Below are 17,324 nucleotides of genomic sequence, written 5' to 3' on the forward strand. Positions count from 1 at the left end.
CGATGAAGATCAGTAAGAGCTGAGGTAAAGGTAACTGGGGGACAGTGAACTGCAGGTTTCCCTAGAAGTCTTTTATCATATTTGGCTCTTTAAATCATATACATACTTAACTCTAATAAAAACTGAAATGAAGTAAAAAAAAATATAACAGCAATAAGAAAAATACTATAGCTCACTCATGTTACATAGCACGTTCATCCCCTCCATGGAGTATCCGTGATAAAAGGACAGAACACTGTCCTCACAAAAACAACTTAACATTTGCTCAGGTAAAATATTAATTATTTTTAATATTTGCCAAACACAAAATAGAGACATTTGAACAAACAAATACAACTAAATAACTATAAAATCATAAACATTTCTCTAATCTTATAAATATATGATTTATAGTTACATAATTCTACTTCAGAATTCTTATTTAATATTTATAACAATATTTATAATAATCAGAAAAAACAGTCACCTAACAATCATTTATTTGGCAACTCTTATGTGCTAAAAGTACTGAGATACAGAATTTAAAGATAAAAATCTGGCCGGGCGCGGTGGCTCAAGCCTGTAATCCCAGCACTTTGGGAGGCTGAGACGGGCGGATCACGAGGTCAGGAGATCGAGACCATCCTGGTGAAACCTAACATGGTGAAACCCTGTTTCTACTAAAAAATACAAAAAAAAACTAGCCGGGCGCGGTGGCGGGCGCCTGTAATCCCAGCTACTCAGGAGGCTGAGGCAGGAGAATGGCCTAAACCCGGGAGGCGGAGCTTGCAGTGAGCTGAGATCCGGCCACTGCACTCCAGCCTGGGCGACAGAGCGAGACTCTGTCTCAAAAAAAAAAAAAAAAAAAAAAAAAAAGATAAAAATCTATACCAAAGAGCTTACAGTCTAAGGGGACAGACAGGTAAGAAATAATTAAAATATGACTGATGCTATGATAGATGAATTTATTACATTTATCGAATTGCAAAACATCTTTTGGGGTGGTACAGTATATTGGTTAAAAACCTAAGGTCTGGCCAGGCATGGTGGCTCCCACCTATAATCCCAGCACTTTGGGAGGCTGAGGTGGGAGGATTGCTTGAGTCCAAAAGTTTGAGATCAACCTGGGCAACACAGGGAGACTCTGTCTCTACAAAAAATAAAAACATTTTCCAGGCATGGTGGCGCATGCCTGTAGTCCTAGTTACTTGGAAGGCTGAGGTGGGAGACTGAGGCTACAGTGAGCGGTGATAGCACTACTGTACTCCAGCCTGGGCAACAGAGCAAGACTCTGTCTCAAAAACAAAACCAAACCAAACCTGAGGTCTGGCGTTAGATGGTCAAGGTTCGATCCTCATGTCTGCCACTGACTTAGTTGTCAAGGCCAAGAAAAATTATTTAACCTCTCCATGCGTCAGATTAGTCTTCTGTCAGGATCCATGAAACAGTAACAGGCTAATTTATTAGCTTACAAGTTTGATTTATAAAATTAAATCCCAGACCTGACAAAAATGGTAGCTCTAAGTTCAACTTTACCAATAATTATATTCAAAGTGAATGGTCTAAATACCCAAATAAAAGGCAAAGATTATCCGAATGGATGAAAAAGCAAGACTGAACTATAAGAGACTCACCCCAAATATTAAGAACAGATGTACTGCAATAAAAACATGAAAAGCTATTTACATGCAGTAAGCATAAGACTCAGCATAAGACAGCAGCATTATTCATACAGTCAAAATCTGGAAACAATTCAAATGTCAATCAACTGGAGAATGGACAAAATATGGGATAGCTATATGACAGTATCATCGGCAATAAAAAGGAACATACTACTGAAATGTATCACAATATGGCTATGCTCATATCAGATAAAACATCAAGATAAGAGATATTATTAGAAATAGTTATTTTTTAAAGATAAAAGGATCAATTCATCACAAAAAAATCCATAAATGCATGTGCACCTCATAAAAGAGCTTCAAAATACTAAATTAAACGGTGACAGAAGTGAAAGGAGAAATAAACATATCTACAATTATAATTGAAGATTTCAACTCTCCTCTCTCAGATACTGTAAGCCAACCAAAAAGGAAATCAGCAAAGATAGAAAACACTTGAACAACATCTTAACCAATCTAGTCTTATTGATATTTATAAACACTACACCTAATAACTGTAGAACGAACATTGTTTTCCAAGCGCACATGGATCAGAAAAATGCAAATTACACTAGAAGATACTACTACGCACCTACTAAAATAACTAAAAGGAAAAGACTGACAATACCAAATGTTGCTGAGAATATGAAACAACTGAGCTCTCACACATTGCTAGCTGGAGTAAAACCACTGTGGAAAATGGTTTGGCAGTTTCTTCTAAAGCTAAACCTACAGTAAACCACATAATACAGAAATTCTACTCCAAGAGAAATGAAAACATATGTCCAAAAAAGCCTTACACACAAATATCCCTTGAAGTTTTATCTATAATAATCCAAAACTGGAAAAACCCAAAAACCCATCCTCAAACGGATGGGCAACAAAATGTGCATATTGATAAAATGGAATACAATGCAACATGAAGAAAGAACAGTCACTGACACACTCCACAACGCCAACGAATCTCAAAAAACATGCTGAACAAAAGACGCCACCCACAGAAAAGGGTGCTTTCTGTGTAATACCACTGACAGGCTCCGTAACAGCTTAAACTCACCTACAGTGGCAGAAATTAAAACCAGTAGTTGCCCTAGGTGAGGGTTGAGGAAAAGCCACTGTAAAGAGGTAAGAGAAAAGTTCTGGGATGATAAAAATAGTTTTTACCTTGTTTGGGATAGTGGTTGCACTCCTTTGTCGAAACTAGGAGTCAGTATACTACTACCCATGGCCAAATCCAGCCCGCGGGCACTTCTGTATGCTTAGCAAGCTAAGAGTAGTTTTTACATTTTAAACGGTCATAAAAATAAAAAAGAAGAATATGCAGCTGAGACTACATGTGGCCCAAAAGCCTAAAATATTTACTATCTGGCCCTTTACAGAAAAAGTTTACCAATCCCTGGTCAAGATTCATCAAACTGTATACCTGAAATGGCATAATTATTCTACACAAATTAACTCTCATTAAAGTTGATTTTAATACAACTCTCCAGCTGGGCTCGAGGGGCTAGTTTTCACAGAGACTGATTTAATTCATCCTCTGTCATTTTCCACATGAGCCGATTTACCCAAAGCCACAGAGCTAATTAGTAATTTTTTTACTCTTTATTTTGTGCTTATAAAATTTGAAACAAGTATCAACTGTTCTTTTTATCCTGTGCTAAATCATCTTAATGCTGATGTGGAAGTATCACCTTAAAAAAATTACCTAGTTTTCTAAACTTCGGTTGACTTTGGGGGAATATCATTAACTCCTTCGTTAGCAGTAGTTCAAATTGAGTATAACTATAATGTCTAAACATTTTAAAGACTTATTAGATAACTGTTTCTAATGCCACGCTTTCATCTTCACCTAAAAGGTAAAAATTGTAACCCTGTAGAGGGAAATCTAGGCTCCAAGCAGATGGAAATCAATGATTTTAGCAAGGTCCAGCCCGTTGCCGGAACAACGATGAAGAGTCCAGACCTCACTACCATGGTCCTGAGACCAGACTACTATAAAAGCCTTGCATTGGTTTGCTAGGGCTACCAAAATAAAATACTACACACTAGATGGCTTAAAGCAACCAAAATTTATTTCCTCGCAATCCTGGAAGCTCGAATTTCAAGAGCAAGGTGTCAGCAAATTTGGTTTCTCCTGAGGCCTCTCCCCTTGGCTTGCAGATGACTGCCTTCTTGCTGGGTCCTCACAAGTCCCTTCCTCTGTGGCATGTGTGTGTCCTTGGTGTCTCTTTCTCTTCCTATAAGGATACTAGTCATACTGGACCCAGGCCCCACCCAATCAGCCTCGGTTTTAACCACCTCTTTAAAACTTAAAGTGACCTGTCTCTAAACACAGTTACATTCTGAGGTGCTGGGGTTGAGCCCTGAACATTTAAACTGTGGAAAGCGGTTGAGAAGAAGTGACACAATTCAGACCATAACAAGCCTCTTAATTGGTCTTTCTCCATTCAGCTTGTCTCTCCTCTATCTGCACACACAGCAACTAAGGTATTCACAAAGTGCAAATCTGATCATTTTTATCCTATTGGTAATCTGCTGACAACACTGTAGGGGGTGCTCTATTGCTCTCAGGATAAAGACCAAAATCCTCAAAGTACCTTCCAATACTCTCTATAATCTATTCCCTGTTTATCTCACTGGTGTTACCTTTTGGCCACTTCTCTCTTACACTCTATGCTACAGTGGTTCTGTGTGTGTGTGTGTGTGTGCGTATTTTTTGCCACTTTATATTCACAACAGACTCCCATAATTGAAATAATTCATGAAAATCACTGACCTAGTTCAGAGACAGGGTCTGCATAAAAGGCTGTACAAGAGATTTAGGACAAGTCTTATCATTCTTTAACAATCATTGTTTGAAGAAGTATCCTGTAATCAATGTCAGAAATAGAGTAAGAAATTCTAGGAAACCTGATGCAGGTTTTTCCTTCTCAGAGAATAAGTTATTATGAATTAATATTTCAACAATTCTAAAATGAAATTAAATCAAGCATAGGAATAATCATTACTTCTTTTTAAAAAATCACAGTATAGGCTAGGCATGGTGGCTCACACCTGTATCCTAGCACTTTGGGAGGCTGAGGTGGGTGGATTGCCTGAGCTCAGGAGTTTCAGACCAGCCTGGGCAATGTGGCGAAACTCCGTCTCTACTAAAAACACAAAAGCAAGACTCTGTCTCAAAAAAAAAAAAAAAAAAAAAACTTAATGTAAAGGGATGTAAGCAGAATATTAATACAATCATTCCTATTATTCCCATTACCTGTTAAGTTCATCCAGGCATAAGCGCAGTGTTTCATAAGTTGTTAGAGCAATTTCACATTTCCTCTGCTTTACACGAATTAGTTCATTATCTTTTCTGTTTCCATGTAAAATAGTGACTCTGAAATATCCCCAGGTGTCCAATTCATCCTTCCAGTTGTAGAGGACAGAAAGAGGAGCAACTATTAAGAACATCTAAAAGAAGAATAAAAAAATGTTGTTTTTTAAAAACTGAAAAATAATCCCAAAGTGAAATCAAGAATATCAATAGTCCTCTTCCTTCATTTTGACATCTAGTTAGTAACAATAAATACAACTGAGTGATTAGCTATATCTGGACATTGAAGATTCTCAAAAAGTACTTTGCTGTTTAATTAGCTTTTTTCAGGACATAATAGACACCTAACCTTGCTCAAAGAAACACGTGTTTTTTATTTCCCCCTACCAAAAAGGCATTTAGAAATAAGAGAGAAGTAACTTTCCAAAAGAGAGAAAAGAATAAAATCTGGATCCCAATAATAGCTTCAAAGGCCAAGTGGGTAATGTACACACACCAGCAGGCCACGTGTTCATCTTGAAATATATGGTCTCCTTGAGCTCTCCTTCCTTTTGCATTTTCCTAGTCCACTTCCTCTTCCCCTCTCTCAGATACTCTCAGAGAACTGGAAAATTCACTGGAAAATTGAAGCAATCAGAAGAAAACTTCCTGGATGAACTTGTCTCAGTATCGTATCAATAACCTTATCTATATTCATTTCCATATATTTTGCCCTCCCACCTGTTGCCATGGATATGCTGTTCATGTTCTTCTCCAAAAACAACCGCTGAATGCACACAGTGGCTCCCATTCCTTCTTGCCAACCTAAAGTCAATGCTGCAGAAAGTGCCCCCAAACTCCCCTACCTGATTAACTTTTCTATTTTAATGAACCGTATCACCTATGGACAAGCATGTTCGAATATTTCCCAGAGTTAAAAAAATTCAAAACACGAAAATTTAAAAAAACCTCTTTTCCTTAGCCCAACATCTGTCTCTAGCTATTACCTCACTACTCTACTCTCCCTAGAGCAAAGATCCTCAAGACTTATCAATATTTAACTCTCCTCCTGTTCTCTCTTGAAACTCAGGTAAATAGGACTTCTGCCCTAATAATGCCTACCAATCAATCCCTCTGAGGATCACCAACATCTCTCTGGTTATTCCTCACATTCATGTACCTTTCCTGTACTAACCCAGAATCCTCTGTCATCAACCATTTTAACTTTTTAATGTTTTTATTTCTCCCTGTTACCACTATTCCTATCCTGTTATGTTTAAAAGGGTTACCAGTACGATTCTTTTCTAAAGTTTTATACTTGATCTACTTGACAGAGATGAACCAATTAAACATACAGAAAAAATTCAGTTTAACAAATACTCAAAGTTCTAAAAAAAAAAGTCTCGTATTTATCGCTACAATCTTAACTCTCTCAAAAATACCCAACATAATTTATACCCTACTGTGTGCATACCTGATCATTTTTTCCTTCAGTATACAAAGGTTATTTAATATACAGAAATTTCAGTTTAGAATCCACTGTAGTCAGGGGCCCTTCCAAGTCCTTTGTATAAAAACAGCATAAGTTTTGATAGAATATCAACTTTTGGCATTAAATAAATTGATTAACTATGTTGGGTATTTTTGAGAGAGTTAAGATTGGAGAGATAAATACAAAAACTTTTTTTTTTTAGAACTTCGAGTTTTCTAGCAAAGATTCCAATTTTACGTTCTGTAATTTTTCTGTAAAGGTGTAATTTATTTTTCATTTTGACATCACACTTATTCCCAGGTAGAACTTTTGTTTCAAGTCTACTGTCACTGTCCTCTGAACAAACATTATTATTCCTAACTTAGCATCAACATGTACGGTTTCATGTATTAATTCATTCATCAATTGAACACTTTCTATTTTCCAAGTACTACATGAAGTACTAAAGTTTGGCATTATGCCAAAACTTGATATTCTATCAAAACAGAAAGTTACAAACCAGATCAATAAATATCAACTCTTGCAATTAAAAAAGAGAAGTAAATAAGAAATATAAGAATGGAAATGACAAGCAAAGTTAACTATAAATTCAACACAGTATCAACTAATATATATCAATAGGTTTTGAGGAGAAATTGGGAGAAAATTTATTTTTCATAAGTTGAGAAAACTTGAGGAGAAACTACCAAATAATAACTTATATTATAAAGCTAAAATAACTAAAACTGTGTAGCACTGGAAGAGAAATGAACAAATAATTAGGACAGAATAATATGTCTAGAAATAGAAATGAGTTTAATTTTACACAAAAGTGGCCCTTCAAATCACTGTGGAAAAGTGGACTTATTCAACAAATGGCATTAAGATAACTGGCTAACCACCTGAGAAAAATAAAATTGGATTACTAGACACCTACAGCAAAATAACTTCTAGCTGAAACAAAGATATAAAGGTATAAAATGAAATCACACATATTATAAAGAAACCATGAGTGAATGTACTTACAATTTTAGAGTACAAAAGGTTTTTCTAGGCAAACATAAAACCCAGAAACTATAAAGACCAATACCTGTAACTACCTAAACATTTGTAAAAAAATCACTACACAATTCAAAGCTGACTCTACATGACGAAGAAATATTTTCAAAACATATTATGAGCAAAAAATTAGATTCCAGGATATATCGTTAAGGACTATTAATCAAAGACTATGATTAAAAACAAGAATTAGATTTAAAAATAGCTTTTAAGCATCTGAAATGCTACAGCTTCACTCATAAAGAAATGTAAATCAAAGCAAGATAAAAATTTTAAATCTCTCAGTCATAAATTTATGTTTACTAATACCTAGTGCAAATAAAAAGGTGGAAACAGACATTCTTACACACCACTGGTGGGGATAAGGGGTAATTTAACTCCAGTTATCAAAAAGTAATCCCCTAAATCCAGCTCCACTATCCAATTCCAGCACTAAGAATTTATCCTACAGTTATTGTTGCACAAGTTGTCAAGATATATGCATAAGGATGCTCACGGGAGCATCATGTGCAACATAATCCTCTTGGTACATACGAAGAACTAAAAAAATAGTGTATAGTAAATAAAATAATTATAAAATATTTTTGTTAAATTGTCATTGAAATTGTTTCTGATGCTCGTATTATGATTGCTACAAAAATCCTCCTCTTTTGCATTAATTATGAATTTTACTTAGAATCTCTAAAGCTTCATCATGCAAGAAAATATTTTATAATAAATTTACTATGATTCATAAAAACTGAATTTCAATCAAAACTTAGCCTACATCTAAAGAGCCATTCCAGAAATCAATGTTTAAAATGTACAGCTTGTGTCTTTTCCTTTAAGAATTTATTCTTGGCACAAAACATTCATGCATTCTTAGATGATTTATTCACACTTGAAAAGTTTTTAAATGTGTATGAGATGGATCGTATCACACACACATACCTTAGACCCACCACTCCTTAATTTGTAACACTCAGTTCATTAAAGGGCTTTCTTCAACAAGCTTCACCATTAATTTTTCAGAATCCAATTGTAATTCTGGCATTAGCATAACAAATACAAAAAAATTGATTTCTTCTCCACTTCATAAACTGTCTTTTTAAAACGTACATTGTTTTAAATGAACCAATACAAATTTATCTTTCAAAACTTTCAAAGTTACAATTTTTGTTTGTATTGACTTCTGGGAAATACCGTAGAATGTCACTGGTGATTCCATTAAAAACTCTAAATTCCAGTTCAAATGACTAACTCAACACATGTTTGTGTTGATGCCAATGAAACAAAAGAACAAACCTAATAAATCCATAATAGTGGTAGAATGCCTGGAAGGGCAGCATCAGCAGGTCAGAACAGTGCAGGAGCAGATGAGAACTGGCACACCTGAAGAACTGAGCAACCCACCCTACACCTCTGAAAGCGAAACCTCCCCCTGCCCTCCCCCACTAAAAACTTTACTTTTCCTAGAAGGAACCTAAAAAACAACGATAAGCAAAACAAAACTCAACAAAACAGCTAAGGCAGTTGGAAAGACTGAGTCAAGAAAAAAAATGGCCAAGTAATTTTAAGAAGGAAAAGTTACACCAGTCATCAAAGAAACTGATACTAGCATCAGTATGCAACTTTCCCTGCATAAAGCACTGTATATATTTTTCTAAAGCAAAATTTATTTGGAAGAATTCTACAGTGACTGTTAGGGCTCGTGGAAATTTCCGAATTTAATCAATTAAAAAAGTCCTTAATACTTCCAAACAATTAAAAAAAATTCTTTCCAAGGAAAAAAGTCAGGTTGACATTGAACTCTCATCTGCAACACGGAGTGACAGAAGATAATAAAATGAGTTTTGTCATTATAAAAGAAAATTTTGAACTTAAAATTCTATAGGCAGATAAGCCTATGGATAATCAAGTGTGAGAGCAATATACAAACACATAAAATTTACCGAAGAATTTTTTTCTTTTTCTGAGACAGAGTCCCACTCTGTCACCCAAGCGGGAGTGCAGTGGCACAATCATGGCTCACTGCAGCCTCAACCTCCTGAGCTCAAGTGATCCTCCTACCTCAGCCCCCGAGTAGCTGGGACTACAGGCACAAACCACCACACCTGGCCTCTGAAGAATTAACGGAAGACATTAGGCAAAAGTTGGTATGAACACAAAGAGAAATAAACTGAAAGTCATAACAAGAAAATTTAACATATTTCTTTCCAGATCCAAATGCTCAGACAAAAAGAAAATAACACTATTAAACATTTTAACAATGCAATTAACAAACATGATTAAATAGAAATATATAAAACCATGTGACCATGATTACAAAGAATGCACAATATAAGCAACATTTTAAAACAACAGAGACTACACCATGCACAACATCAAAGCATAAAAACTGATCCATGGATGTAATCACAAATAAAAAAATATCAAGGCTGTTACCTGATGCAACAAAATAGAAATTGTCAAAAAGGGTTCAGCCCTCCTACCATCCTGTGCCCGAACAATAGCTATTCACTTCGAAATTTTAAAACTTCTCTTTTAAATAGTACTTGGGTAAAAGAGAATAAAAATTGGGGACACAGATAATTTAGAAAAGACTAATGAAAAGACTACATGTTAAAAACTATAGAACACAGCCAAAGGAGTACTGAAAGGAACTTTTTTGTGAGACACGGTCTTCTCTGTTGCGCAGGCTGCAGTGCAGTGGCATGGTCAAGGCTCCCTGCAGCCTAGAACTCCTGGGCTCATGAGATTCTCTCACCTCAGCCTCCCCAGTAGCTGAGACCACAGGCACACACTACCACAACTGGCTGTTTCATTTTTTTTTATTTTCTGTAAAGACAGGGTCTCCTTATGGTGCTCAGGCTGGTCTCAAACTCCTGGGCAATCCTCCCGCGTCAGCCTCCCAAAGTGCTGGGATTACAGGTGTGAGTAACCAAGCCTGGCCCAAAGGAACACTTATAGCTTTAAGGTAATTTATTAGAATACAAAAAGACTGAAAATAAATAAAGAAATCAACTGAAGAAGGTAAATAGCGATGTACATTATAGCAAGGAATTTACAGTTGTTCCTCCATATCTGTGGGTTTCTTAACAGTGGATTCAACTAACTACAAACTGAAATACTAAAAAATTCCATCTGCACTAAACATGTACACAGACCTTGTCATTATTTTCTAAACAAAACAATATAAAAGCTATTTATGTAGACTTTACATTGCACTAAGTAAACTGCAGATGATTTAAAGTATATGGGAAGATAATAGGTTATACGTAAATACACTATTTTATATCAAGGACTTGAGAATCCACACATTTTGGTACCCAAAAGAGGTCCTGGAACCAATCCCACATAGATACCAAGAGACAACTGTATATATGTGTATGTATGTGTGTGTGTGTGTGTGTGTGTGTGTGAGAGAGAGAGAGAGAGATATGATACATCACATATGCATACATATACACACACATACATATATATATAAAGAGAAAGAAAAAGAAAGGTAGGAGAGGAATTTGAGTCAACTGAGGTAACTATTACAAGCATATTTTACCACATTATCAAATGAGTATCTTTGTTAACTTTATTTTCTTTCATTCTTGTTCTTTTTTTGTTTTTTTTGAGACAGGGGTCTCACTTTATTGCCCTGGCTGGAGTGCAGTGATGCAAACATGGCTTACCGCAGCCTCAACCTCCCCAGGCTCAGGTGATCCTCCCACTTCAGCCTCTGAAGTACCTGGGACTACTGGCACACACCACCACACCTAGCTAATTTTCTGTATTTTTAGTAGGAAAGATGTTTTGACATGTTGCCCAAGCTGGTCTTTAACTTCTGGGCTCAAGCAATTCGCCTTCCTTGGCCTCCCAAAGTACTGGGATTACAGGCATGAACCACTGTGCCTGGCCCATTCTTGTTCTATAATATTTTAAATATTTTTAAGTATTTTAATATATTTAAAATATTACTTTTCCCTCTTTTGCTCTCTCTCCTGTCTGCTGTCACAGTGGCATAAAAGAGATATATAAAGGCTCTGTAGTGACATTGAGAACCAGGGAACAACTGAATTCAGAGCTAAAAACAGTACTTGAGCTATTGAATACTTAAAATACATTAAGTACCATTATTATCTTCAGGATCACATTGAATCTGATACTCAGGATGCATTTATGCTACTGAAAAACTAAAAGAATTTAAAATGACAACAATTATAATATCTGGAGCCAGTAGTTCTGAAAAGTTTGTGTTGAAATGGTCTTTATGATAGACAAGAGTAAACTTGGACTTCTCGGCAATCTTGTACTTAAGACTTGTATGAAAGAGTCTGTTTTAAAACTTACGGTAAGTAGTTCATTACCAAATATGATAAACGATTTCATAAAATCACTTCATTTTTATTCTTATCTGGTTTCCTGGAGGCTGAGGGTAGTATTTTTTAAAAGACATGTAAGTATAATATACTTTTTTATATTTCATTGCTTATTAGAAATCTTTTTGGTAAGAATCATATATAACGTATTTATAAGCACACATTTAGGAAGGAGAAAACTGAAGGATGGATATGAAGAGCATTCACAGACATAAGGGCAGAGACAAGTAAGCACAGACCTAGTCTTTCTGATTCCAACTTTCCTGTATTGGTAGAACCTACTTCATGTTTTTTGGATGCAATTAGTCAGCTAGACAACTTGAAATAAGTTCATGGAGCACTTTTGTTACCAATATCTGTAACTATCACCTTTACATTCTCACATAAATAAAAAACATAAATAAATGAAAGTTTCAATTAACTTTACATATACATTCATAGAAGTTTAACAAATCAACCTAAGTAAATTATGTAAATCCAGCCAAGCAACAGATTAAAACCCCACAGCAAACCCAAGCTGAAATTCCGTTTTGCCATTATGATAGTCAATCAAATTTAACTCGGGAATAAAATTGGCAATCTTTCAAAAACTAGGACTATAAAACAAATATTTTAATAACATCTTTAAGTTCTCAGGTTGTAGAATTCACGCTAATCACTTTAATGTGCGGCGTTTAACTATCTCTATGCGCTCTGCAATGCAGCACACGAGTCGGAAATGTCTGGATTTTACCTTTTTTGCTGCAGAAGAAGGGGGCTCCTTTTTCATGCTTCTCAGCAAAAACTCTGGCATGTTGTTTTCAATGTCCTCACGAGTTCCCTTTTTATGCAAAACTGCAGCCAGAAATGAAATAACCTGCAGAAAAAAGACTTTTTCAATCACTGTGTATAATGTGTCATGACGTACAAAATTTCACTGCTTACATGACTGTTCGATTAGTGACAAAGTATGTACAAAGAGATTTGTTGGGGGGAAAAATAGAACATGAAATATGAGGACAGATTTTCTTTAATTCTAATAACAAACAGTATTTTTCACACTTGTAAACAAACAAACAAAAATCTCACATTACCCTCTTTTCACGATAACTTCTACTTACCCAATGAATTCTTTCTTAATTCCACCACTTGAGACACTACCCTCTTATTTGTTTCTAACCATGGAAACTATCTCTTCATATCCTCTATTAGAATCAACTGTACATTCTTGTTTCCATATAGAAAATAAACTCCTTAAGGGGGGTAATATTTGGCCCATAAATTTGTACATTTCTATTTATCTAATAAATATATGTGAAAAGGCAAAATGTTATTTTAAGATAGACTAATTCATTAATATATACAACATTGTGAATAACAGCTCATCTCCAAAAATCAAGTGAGAAAAACAGACAGATAGAAAAAAGGAATCATAACCTCATATAATAAAGAGCAAGAAATACTGAATTGATTAGACTTTGAATCAAATGTTGGCTCTGATTGCTTGGCTGCTCTATGAACTTGGACAAGGTAGTTAACCTCTCTGAATAATATTTGTAAAAATTGCAAAAAATAATTTTGGCAGGGTTGTTTTAAAGATTGGGAAGAAAGGTATATGAGATATCTATATGGAAGAAAATAACTGATCATTACCTTACAAAAATAAATTATATAAGAAGAAAAACTATATAAAACAAAAAACTATGTGAGAATCAGAAAAATTATAGAAAAAAGTATACTTAACAAGGGTGTGGATACCTAGTCTGAATCCCAAACGATAGAAGAAAATAAGTGATACAGGAGAAGTGTCTGAAGAAATAAAAGCTGAAAACTTAACTGATTTTTTAAGAAATCAAGCCACAGATTCAAAATCTTCTTCTAAGAACCAAAACCAAAACAAAATGAAAACCAAAAACCAACTAACAAAAAACCACAAGCAGGTGCTTCACTGAAACAACTTGAGACAGAAAAATGTTTGTTAAAAGCAGCCAGAAAAAACAACAACAGATCACCTACAAAAAAGCAACAACCGGTCTGGCCACAGTGGCTCACACATGTAATCCCAGCACTTTGGGAGGCCAAGGCGAGCGGATCATTTGAGCCCAGGAATTCGAGACCAGCCTGGACAACATGACAAAACCCCATCTCTGCAAAAATTACAAAAATTAGCTGGGCACAGGGTGGCTCGTGCTTATATCACTAGCTACTTGGAAAGCTGAAGTAGGAGGATTGCTCGAGCCCAGGAGAATGAGGCTGCAGTGAGCCGTCACGGCACCACTGTACTCCAGCCTGGGCCACACAGCAAGACCCTGTCTCAAAAAAAAAAAAAAAAAAAAACCCAAAAACAAACAAACAAATAGGTAAGTAGCTGACCTTGCAGGAAAAGAATGGAAGGTACTACAGAATATTTTCAAAGTGATAATAAAAGCAACCTATATTTTTATACCTACAGATGATATTCAAGAATGAAGGGTAAAGATTTTCAGACAACCAAAAAGTGAGCCAATTCGTCACCAAAAGAGCCACACTAAAGAAACTATCTAAAGAATGTTTTCAGGTACAAGGAAAATGACTCTAGATAGAAGATTGGTGACACAGGGAAAAATTAAGAGCAACAAAATGGTAAATATATACAAAATATATATGTATATTGATTGACATCATGAAACAATTAAAAAGTTTTGTTGAAATCAACAGATTAAAAGCTATGACAACAAATGTATATTAGTCGGAAGGAGCAAAAGTGTAGTTATAATATTCTGAGGTCACTATGCTGTAGGGAGGAAATTAAAGTACTAATTTATGTTAGATTATGATAAATCAATGGTATCTATTGTCATCTCTAGGGTAACCATTAATAGAATAAAAGAATGTGTACCTAATAAAAGGGGATAATAAAGTTATAGGAAACAATCTGTCCAAAAGGACACACAAAAAAGTGGGAAAAATGTGACATGGAATAAATAAAAAGCAAACAGTAAAATACTAAGTTTAAATCCAAATATATTAGAAAGCACATTATATGGAAATGGACTAAACAGTCTAAACAAAAGATAAAGATTGTCCAAATAAAATATATTTCTTTGCCATTTACAAGAAAAACTTCTAAAAAAAAAAAGGGATAAAGTTCTAATTAGAAAATAAAAATGACAGACCATGTAAACAAAAATCAAAGAAAACTGATACAGCTATATTCATATCAGACAAAGATGCTGAGGCAAAAAACCATTATGAAATGAAAGAGGCACACTTTAACTTAATATTGATAATAAAATGAGTTCACTTGGAAATTTTAAGAAGTCTAAATTTATCAATAAAGAAAAATTTACTGAAATAAAAGTAGACAAATCCATAAGCACAATGGTAGATTTTAAAATAACTCAGCAAGAACAAACAAAATAATCAGTAAAGATATAGAAGACTTTAAAACAATTGTCAGCTTTGACCTAGTGAACATTTGCTAGAACACTGCACACTACTGCAAAGCAGTTTCAGTTCAAGTACCCACGAAATAGTTACCAAAGTTGACATATGGGGCCCGGTGCAGTGGCTCACACCTGTAATCCCAGCACTTTGGGAGGCCGAGGAGGGCGTATCACCTGAGGTCAGGAGTTCGAAACCAGCCTGGCTAACATGGTGAAACCCCATTTCTACTAAAAATACAAAAAAATAGCTGGGCATGGTGGCGCGTGCCTGTAATCCCAGCTACTCGGAAGACTGAGGCAGAAGAATCACTTGAACCCAGGCAGAGGTTGCAGTGAGCCAAGATCGTGCCATTGCACTCCAGTTTGGGCAACAAGAGTGAAACTCTGTCTCAACAAAAAAAAAGGTTGACGTATGCCAGGCCACTGAAGTCTCAATACATTTCAATAGACAGAAACCATACAGAAATGTTTTTTGATCACAATACAAGAAACTAGAAATAACAAAAATATAAGCAGAAAATCTCCAAATGTTTGGACAGTAAGGAACAGAGTTCAAAGAACTCACAATATAAATTATAAAATATTTGAATTAAATAATGAGTAACAATACGTGTTGAATTTGTAGAATACGGCTAAAGCTGTACCTTAGGGATTTAAATGAATATTACAGACAGTCCCCAACTTATTATGATAGCTCAACTTGCAATTTTTCAATTTACAATGGTGTAAAAGTAATACGCATTCAGTAGAACTGTAAATCAAGTACCCATACAATCATTGTTTTTCACTTTTAGTAAAATATTCAATAAACGATATGAGATTCAATACTTCGGTATGAAATAGGCATTGTGTTAGATGATTTCACCCAACTACATGCTAATGTTAAGTGTTCTGAGCATATTTAAGGTAGGACAGGCTAAGCTATAGCATATATTTATGGGGATATAACCCCACTGTAAGTCAAGGAGCATCTGTATTAGGAAAGAAGAGAGACTATTAATCAGTTATCAAAGAATCTATCTCAAAAACTTAAGAAAATAACAGAAAATTTAACACAGAAAGCAGAGATTACTAAAAAATACAATTAAAATGATCAACAATGCCAAATGATCATCCTTTGAAAGAATTTTTTAAATAAACTCCTGGCAAAATTGATAAAGATAATAGAGAAGAAAAAAGGCAAACAAAAAATATGTATAATCCATAATAATGCTTTGCCAATAAATGTAAACATTTAGAGGAAATGTAGAAATAGAACTTATCAAAAACCGACACAAGAAAAGGAAATCTACATACTCATAAAACCATGAAATAAACCTGAATATGTAATTATAAACCTTCTACAAAGAAAAGTTTAGGGCCAGATAGTTTCGCCAACAAATTCTACCTAATGCTTAAGAAAAATGTAATGCTAATCTATAACAGACCCTTTCAGGGTTTAGAAAAAGGGGAAAATATTCTCACCTCGTTTTGTGAGTTTGGCATAACTTTGATAAGAAAATCTGACAAGAACATTATAATACAGGAAATTTACAAGCCAGTTTCTCTTACTCATATAGAAGCCGAACTCTTAAACAAAATGTTAGGACACAGAACACAGAAATTTAAAAAAGGAAATAATATATACCAAAACCAAACTGGCTATATTCTGCAAATATAAGTTTGGTTTAACCTTTGAAATTTAGATATTAGGTAGTTATCAGCTAGGTATCTTAGGCATTACACGTAGCATTCCTAACTTAGATTCCTTAAAATGAGAATAGAACGACCTATTACAAGAAACATATTTTACTAGAAGCAGTACATTATTAGGCACACTGCAAAAAGTTGAGAATGTATATTTTATCACTAGAGGAACCACTAAAAATAAAAAGCAAAGAACTATAGATAAAAAGTCAATAGAAAAATTAAAATCAAATTCTAAAAAATATCGTATCAACCCAAAGGCAGGCAAGAAAGAAGAACAGAAAACAGGTTGTTCAAACTGTTCAAATCAGACTGTTTCCGAATGAACAGAAAGCAAATGTTATATCCAAATCCAAACATAAGAATGACATTAAATGTAAATGAACTAAATATTCCAATTAAATATCAGAGATTGTC

At 34.8% G+C, this 17,324-nt stretch overlaps 1 protein-coding gene across 2 annotated transcripts in view; it reads right to left on the reverse strand.

Moving 5' to 3' along the window:
- ERCC6L2 (ERCC excision repair 6 like 2) overlaps window positions 1–17,324 on the reverse strand; it is a 132,862-nt gene that overhangs the window by 98,443 nt on the left and 17,095 nt on the right. For both annotated transcript variants that reach the window (XM_050761827.1, XM_050761828.1), the window contains exons 3-4: window positions 12,551–12,673; window positions 4,900–5,093 (exon numbers count right to left, since the gene is read on the reverse strand). In XM_050761827.1, the coding sequence (XP_050617784.1) occupies window positions 4,900–5,093; window positions 12,551–12,673 (317 nt within the window). The remainder of the gene's footprint in view (window positions 1–4,899; window positions 5,094–12,550; window positions 12,674–17,324) is intronic.

This window comes from Macaca thibetana, chromosome 15 (assembly GCF_024542745.1).
Source record: "Macaca thibetana thibetana isolate TM-01 chromosome 15, ASM2454274v1, whole genome shotgun sequence".
Taxonomy (NCBI): domain Eukaryota; kingdom Metazoa; phylum Chordata; class Mammalia; order Primates; family Cercopithecidae; genus Macaca; species Macaca thibetana.